Source organism: Hydra vulgaris, chromosome 03, assembly GCF_038396675.1.
Source record: "Hydra vulgaris chromosome 03, alternate assembly HydraT2T_AEP".
Taxonomy (NCBI): Eukaryota; Metazoa; Cnidaria; class Hydrozoa; order Anthoathecata; family Hydridae; genus Hydra; species Hydra vulgaris.
Genome location: NC_088922.1, coordinates 1055776 through 1064530, shown reverse-complemented (window position 1 = coordinate 1064530; position 8755 = coordinate 1055776). Strand labels below are relative to the sequence as shown.

Below are 8755 nucleotides of genomic sequence, written 5' to 3'. Positions count from 1 at the left end.
AGAGGGTAAAGATTGGAAAGCATCACAGTGGAAATTTTTTTCTTGTACTCTGGGCCGATTGTATTGCTTGGTTTTCTCACAGCTAAAAGCTAACTTAATTTTTTATATTTATCAAATGGTGTAAAAATTTGTCTGGAATCCATAAATGTAGAGCATCTTGAAAATGCTAAGTTTCTATTAAAATATTATCATAAATATTTGTCTTCATTATCGGAAAATTGTTACACTATAAACAACCACTTACTGTTACATTTGCCGGACCAAGTTAAGAAATATGGTATTTTATCAAAGACCTCAGCATTTAGCTTTTAATCGGCCATGGGCAAACAGCGCAGACTGATAAGTGTTTCAAGAAACATTGTTAGTGAAGTAGTCCGAAAATTTATACAGAAGCAAAGTGTTGAGAAATTCAAATCAAATATGGATTCTGGTGTAAATAGTAGCATAAATTCCTTGGGAAAATTTTTTACAATTGAAGTTTCCACAAATTTTTATGCTAGAATAATTATTAATGGCAAACAGTTTAACTCCACTATGTATGATAGAAATGGAAAACGTTCATCGATGCATTATGCTCAATTGAACAATAATGATCATGTTATATGCAGTTTTCTTTATTTTGATGGTATATATTGGATTGCAGCTGTAAATGAAATTATTAATGGTACTGACTTTAGTGATTTTTATGAATCAACATTTAACCATACTGCTCACATTAAATTTATATAGTGGAAAGTCATTAGAAACGAAATATGTCAAGTGTGAGAATGTAAAAAATAGTTGCGTTGTTTTAGAGAATTGTGATAAGATTTATGTCATTAATTATTTATCTGAGTTTGAGCATGACTAAGTTTTTGGACATTGTTAAATATATATAACTGTTATAACAAATATTTGTGTTATTTTATATTAAACAGAGTTTTTCATATTATTAAATGTTAATACAAATGCTATACTTATAATAAATTATTTTTAATACATTTTTAAATTCTTAAAACAAATTCATGTATTTAGTTTATTGATAATGTAGAAGAGATTGGTAAGAAGCAATTGCAATAAGCAGCTCATGAATTGTAATGATAATTTATTGCTATTTTTTGATAAAGAACAGCAATATTCTATTATTTCAAGCAACTCAAATATTATTTCAACTGGATCTGTAATTAAACCTGGTAGCACCATTCAGGTAAAATATAACAATCAATTTTATGATTCAATAATTATTGCCGTTGGAGATGAAAACTTTGTCAACTCGAAAAAGAACACCTTGAAGAAAAATTGCATGAAATGAGTATGCATGCCCTAAGTTTCCTTAACCAGGAAGAAAGTATTCAGCTTCCCAATAAGCAGGTGTGATTATTGACATCAATTAAAGTTAAAGTTCTGTCCAGGTCACTATTTATATATACTTTTTTCTTTCAGATTTATACACATGTAGCAACACCAAAACATAGTTCTGCAGAGAGTGTTTATGATGTAATTCTAAATAAGAGAAGAAGGACTGATTCACATATTGAGGAAATTCCTGATGATTCAGTGGTGAGAAAGCTGTAGTTTTAGATAATGTTATAAATAGGTGTTAAATGCCATAAAATAACTTGCTCTAATTTAATGAAGTTTTATTTAAATTCGATTTGTTTTAGAAATATGATGAAAATGTTGTTCCAGAACTTAAACTTGTAAATGTCTTTGAAAATTTAAATAAAACTATCTTAAATATGACAAAATCGGTTGATAATCTTGCGGCAGAGCAAGCGAAAACAAGATCTCTACTGAAAAGCGTAAGATTTACAATAATTTTTTTCATTAATTTAGTACATCATAAAATGTATGCTTTATAGTATGTGTGATATATAGTATACAGGTTTTGTTTAAGATTTAGTTCTTATATTTAATTTTAGTTGTTTAAGGAAAAGAACATTGGGCATACTGCAACAACTTGTGGAAGCATAGAACCAATTGGAAGCATAGAACCAATTGTAAGTGACTAAATATTGAATTATTCGAAGAATACAGGGCCTGACCCACAGTTGCTCATTTTTTTTTTACTTTGAAAGAAAATCAAATGCTGGGTTTAAAAATGCACAAATTTGTGGTTTGAACACCTATGGTTTTCCTTGCGTAGTCTTTGCCACTTCTAAGGAGTTATATATTGAGTAGACATAATAATAATGATACATAATAGATTACACTTTAATAATAGATAACAGTTACATAATAATAATAATAATAATAGTAATTTAATTTTTTTTTTTAACTTTAGATACATGAGGGAATTAATCTATGCTCCATTGTTGGGAATGAGTTATCCAAATATGGCATAAATTTGGCATCAAAATTAATTAGTTTGGAAAACTTGAAGATGTATATAATTGATCCGAAAAGAAACTATACTAGGGAAAATGCACAAAAATGCTACCCAGAACAATTTTGTGTGTTAATTGCAAAAATTAAAGAAGCCATTGCAAAGCGCTTCGATGAACAGACTGTTGACACAGCTATAAAAGCTATAAATCAGATGGGACTTGATAGAAAACGAAAATTTTTTAATAGTTAAAAATCTTTAAAAACTAATTTTTTGTATTTTGTTTACATATATATATATATATATATATATATATATATATATATATATATATATATATATATATATATATATATATATATATATATATATATATATATATATATACAGTCTTGGCCATAAGTTTGGAACCGATGAATTTTTTTCTCATAGGAACGTTTCTATGACGCGTACGGTATTTAACTGCTGCAGCATCGTGTTTATGCAGCATCAGTTGCATAGTTAAATGCCTTCGCGACTTCTTAATCGTTGCAAAACGTGAATCGTGTAACTTTACACCGCAGCAGAGCATCGTGAACAATATGACCCTCATTAAGCTGCATTATACACTGTTCAATGCCTAAACTATCGTTCCCTTGAACTAATGTTTACCTGAACTAATATTCGGTTGAACTAATGTTGAAATATACTTACTTATATTAACAAACTATACATTATATTTTAATCAATTAATTAGCTGATTTACATATATATTAACTGCATATCAGTGCGAAAGGTAAGGCTTAACTTCTTATAAGTATAAAATTAATTAATTTATCCTTTTATTGTTATATAAGAAGTAAAAATATGCAAATAAATCGCTTTATTTGTATAAATGTTTGCAAATTATCATTCAATAATATATACTATTCATAAAAATAGATCTATTAATTTATAATTATTTATATTATTAGCAGTAAGTATTCTACATTAACATGTACAGTGCGTAAAATGACTAGAAGTATTGAATTGTCGAAGGAGAAAAGGGCACAGATGATGATCCTACACCAGCAGAATTATTCTCACAGTAAAATAGCTGGTATACTGCACATATCTAAGTCTGCTGTCACCATAGGCATTGCAAGAGCAAAGCAGTTGGGCACTCTGGAATCCAGAAAGAGGTCTGGACGACCTCGCATAACTTCTGCCACAACGGATCGGGTGATATATCGGCTTGCTGCTGCAAATCCAACATGGTCATCTCTCCAGATAGCAGTAAATTCATCACTTCCTGCCAGTACAAAAACAATCAGAAGACGCCTTTTGAAGGAATTCAAGCTGCCATCATGTCGTCCAGCAAAGAAAGCCATGTTAAGTAAAAAGATTATCCGTGACCGCTTGACATTCTGTCGCAAGTACAAAGACTGGACTGCACAAGACTGGAAAAAAACTATGTTTTCAGATGAGTCAACTTTTTCTCAGTTTGCCTCATATATCAGACATGTCAGGAGACCTGCAAAACAAAGATACAACATCAGGTATGTGTTCCCACTGTGAAGCAGGCGCCTACCGTTATGGTGTGGGCAAGTTTCTCGGCATCAGGTCGAGGTGGCATATGGTTCATGCCAAAGAATACAACCATCAATGCTCAAGTTTACCTTGGGATATTAAAGGAAAAGTTGAACACTCACATGAACATTCTGAAATGTAAGGTATTTCAGCATGATGGTGCACCCTGCCACAGAGCAGCAGTTGTAACCAACTGGCTAAGACAGAAACATATCGAAGTCTTGGGTCCATGGCCTGGCTCAAGTCCTGACCTAAACCCAATAGAAAACATGTGGACAATGATTAACCAGAAGGTTGCTGCCACAAATCCAACGTCAGAGAAGTCTCTGATTGATGCCATCAAGCGTGTATGGACAACTGCCATAACCCCAGAATACTGCGCGAAATTGTCCGATTCAATGCCAGCGAGAATAGCAGCAGTACTGGGTGCCAAAGGACATTATTCAAAATACTGATACCATTTTTTACATGACAGAATATTTACTTGTATATAATATTTAAAATAAAAATGATTTCAAAAGTTTTTGTTGATATTTTGGGTATAAACAGTGTAATTATATCAAAAAACCTCATCGGTTCCAAACTTATGGCCAAGACTGTATATATATATATATATATATACATATATATATATATATATATATATATATATATATATATATATATATATATATATATATATATATATATATATATATATATATATATATATAAGGGCCCTGCGAATCACCTTTATGGTATCGAGTTGATTTACAAATCAAGTCGAATCTCAAATCAAATCATCATTTTGAGGATATGTATGTTTTAGTTAAACTTTGATTTCCTCAAAATGCTTATTGGAATCATGATTCAATTCGATTTGCGAATCAAGGGCTGCTTCGAATTGTGATTAGAAACTAAAAATAGTGATTCGCAGGGCCATTATATATATATATATATATATATATATATATATATATATATATATATATATATATATATATATATATAAACCATTAGCCTATAATTTTAAATTCTTGTAATAATATTATGTATTTAGTTCAATATATACGTAGAAGCAAATAATGACAAGCAGGTTCAACAAGCTACTAATAATTTTTAGGGATAAGTTGAGCAACACCAACGCTCTACTTAAACTACTTATATAATTATATAATAAAATATATATTATGGAATGTGAAGTAAGAAAAGAAGGACTACTTTATGTTTTGCACAAATTTAACCAATTTTTGACGACTTGACAGCTGATAATAAAGCTGTCGATAAGAAAGCTGTAAATTTTTTTTAAATGCTTAAATATGTCCTAATGTAATATAGTATGTCTAATATAATGCAATTTTCAGTAAAATTTAATATGTTTTCAGAATATGACGAACATGATGATCACAGAACAAAAACTTGTTAATCGTTGCAAAAACAAAAATTCAAGTATGTTATTTGTGGCAAAATTAACTAATTATGGCAAATCTTGCGGATGAGTTAGCAAAAACATGGTCTTTAATAAAAGTGTAAGATTTTAAATGTTTAATTGTAATATATTAGAGTAAAATATAGTATATGCGTTGCTAATAATAATATTATACAGACTATGGTTAAGATTTATTTATTATATTGACTTTTAGTTGTTAAAGGAAAAGTACATACCCCAATAATTTCCCATACCGTAACAACTGTTAAATCAATTTAAAATAAATAATTTCAATATTTTAAAAAATTATGCAATATTTTGTTTTCAGAATACGTATAAAGATTTGTGGAAATTATTATAGGGTGTCGGCCAGATCAAGGGAAATCAGGGAATTCAGGTTTCTGCAAAAAAATCAAGGAATAATCAGGAAAATCGGGTTCAATTTTGAAAAAATCAGGGGAAAATCAGCAATGTGGCAAACTTACATGACGTATGGCAGTTTTATATCATGCGCATGTTTAAATTTATTCAGCAGATTTTTGTTATGGCCTTTTATTGATAATTTGAATGTTGCTTGTAATTATATTTATATATATTTGCACTAAAGCATTTTTCCGAAAGAATTTAAGTGGATTTTCTCTGAAGTTGAGCTGTCGTAGCTTTAAATTAAGTCAGCAAAAAAAGGTTGAGAATCAGGGACAAGTCAGGGAAATCCATCTTATATTATTTGGCAGACACCCTGTATTATATTTAATTTGTTTTCCTAAGGAAAACAACATCTTCCTACCTTGGAACACTGGGAGAAGAATATAAATAGTTGTAAAAAATTAAGTATTATATTTATTTGAAGACTACAGGGCAAAATCCTCATTAGTTCATGTTTTTAATTTTTATAAAAATAGCTTTTTTTATCTGATGAGTTTTGCCTTATATGTTATATATGACTGTTAGTTGTTTTCTGTACACCATCATATTCAAACGTCTCAGTTATGTATAATAGTTTTTTTTGTATAATGTCAGAAGTAATAGTTAAACACCAGTGCACGATGAAAAGGATGCATATACACAAATTAATGCCACTGGGTGCACAAACATGTGAAATTGTTGTTTTTACTGTATAGTCTTCAACAGTGCTAAAGAGTCTTACTCTTTAGTGTTATTCTTAGTCTTGAGTAATAACTTCTTTTATTTACTTTTTAAATTCACTTTAAAATTGATAACAGTTAGTTAAAAATAAAAGTAATAATTTTTCTTCTTTAAACTATAAATTCAGGAGGGTGTTCATATATGCATCATTGTTGGAATGAAATAGATTCAGGAGGGTGTTGATCTATGCATCATTGTTGGAAACGAATAAAACAATATTAATTTGGCATAAAATCGCTTGGTGCAGAAAATTTAAAATTTTACAAAGTCGATCCAAAGATAAATTATACTGGTAAAACACTTGAAAAAGCTACCCTAAACAATTTTGTGTAGACGCAACGCAATTGTAAAACGCTTTAGTGAACATACATAATTGTAAAACGCTTTAGTGAAGTGGCTTTTGACACAGCTGTAAACGGTATCAATGAGATGGAACTTGATTTAAAACAGAAGTATTTAAACAGTTAAACTGCGCGCATTTTTATATTGCATAGTTTTATCATTTATAAAAAAGTTGACTTTAATTATTTGTGTTTAAGGTTTTAAAATACAATTTTCTCATTTAAATTGTCTATGCATTATGGAATAGTCTTGCATAAGTGAATTGTTGTATTATATATTATATGTATATGTATTACATATTCTGTTAACATGAGCATGTTGTATTTATAATGTTTTTATATGTTGTTATTTATTGTGATTATAAATTTGTTTTTAGAAAAAATTTATTAAAGTACTTAATTGTTTTATTAATTTATTAATTCTCTACGCGAAAGTGGAATTTAGTAGGATCGGATTAAATACAAAATAATCTTATAAGATCTTACAAATCTTACTAAGAATACTTACTATAAATTGGAAATCTTATTAAGAAATAAGGATTAATCTTACTAATCTTATTAAGATCTTTCGTTTCTTACAAATCTTGCTAAGAAATCGCACGAAAACTTACAAATCTTAATAAGATCTTACTAGTTTTCTTGCAAGTCTTACTAATCTTACTAAGATTCTTATTAGGAAATCTTATTAAGATTTTCAAGATTCGTCGCTCTGGGTAATTCCTCGAGAACAGACTTAAGAATACGACGAGAGGTATTAAAGTTTTCTTTTATAAGCGCAAGAGAGATTAAGGAAAGGTTGACTCCAACATGTGATCAAGATAGTGAAAGAACCATTCAAAGTCGGTTACAAAATAAATTTAAAATGCCATCAAGGAAACCAATTAAAAAGCCGTTGTTAACAAAGATGCAAAAGGATAGAATTGTTCCTTGCAAATGTGCAAGGAACATATTCATTGAACAGTCGAAGACTGGATGAAAGTCATGTTTTCAGACGAGTCAACATTTTTGCAACAAGATTGCCAACAACAATATGCCCGACGTGATCCTAATTCCTCAAAATATGATCCAAGATACACTATCAAGACAGTCCAACATTCTCCAGGTGTCATGGTTTGGGCTTGCTTTGCATATAAGGGTGCAGGAAGTATAGAGTTCATTGAAAAGAACGAAAAAATGAACAGTGTCCGATATGTTGACATCTTGTCACAAAACGCAAAATGTTCTTTGAAAAAGCTTTACTGTTCAATATTTCAGCAAGATAATGCCACTTGTCACACCTCTAAAATATCAAAGCCTTGGTTTGTAGACAACAAAATTGAAGTTCTTCCTTGGCCTGGAAATAGTCTGGATCCTAATCCGATTGAAAATTTGTGGAAATACATCAAAGATAATCTTGATAGAACCAAATGAACGCCTACAGAATATTGATATAAATATTTACATTGCTTTGTTTAAATATATTTATTTTAATTTGAATTCAATACATTTGTGTGTGTTTGTTTATTGATCGCTTTATGTGTGTGCAATTGAATGCGGTTTAAATTCCTTTAGGTTTTTTATTAAAGCATGTCATATATATATATATATATATATATATATATATATATATATATATATATATATATATATATATATATATATATATATATATATATATATATATATATATATATATATATATATATATATATATATAAGGGTAGGCCACAGTCCCACATATATTTTCAAAGTATCAATTTTTCTAGTGGCTGCATAAAATATTGTTCCTTTTACTATAAAAATCATTTTTTGTTATGAATGTGTTTATGTAGCTCATCTCTAAGTTCCGCCGAATTTCATTTTAAGTTTCAGTTATATGAATAAATCCAAAACACAAAACTTCCATTACTTCTGTTCCGTTTTTTAATCTGTTCGGCATAATATTTACTAATGACGGCATATTTCTATTGTATTTCATGTAAACAAACAATACACGCGACGCATTCTTGTTTATTTAAAAATAATGTA

The 8755-nt window shown here is 29.2% G+C and overlaps 1 protein-coding gene across 1 annotated transcript; it reads left to right on the top strand.

The window, feature by feature from the left end:
* The first annotated feature begins 1011 nt into the window (after positions 1–1011).
* Positions 1012–2557, top strand: LOC136077922 (uncharacterized). Its single transcript, XM_065792243.1, has 5 exons — positions 1012–1350; positions 1423–1539; positions 1644–1781; positions 1902–1979; positions 2264–2557. Exons 1-5 carry the CDS (start codon positions 1288–1290, stop codon positions 2555–2557), a joined length of 690 nt encoding a protein of 229 aa, XP_065648315.1. The 5' UTR covers positions 1012–1287.
* The last annotated feature ends 6198 nt before the right edge of the window (positions 2558–8755 follow it).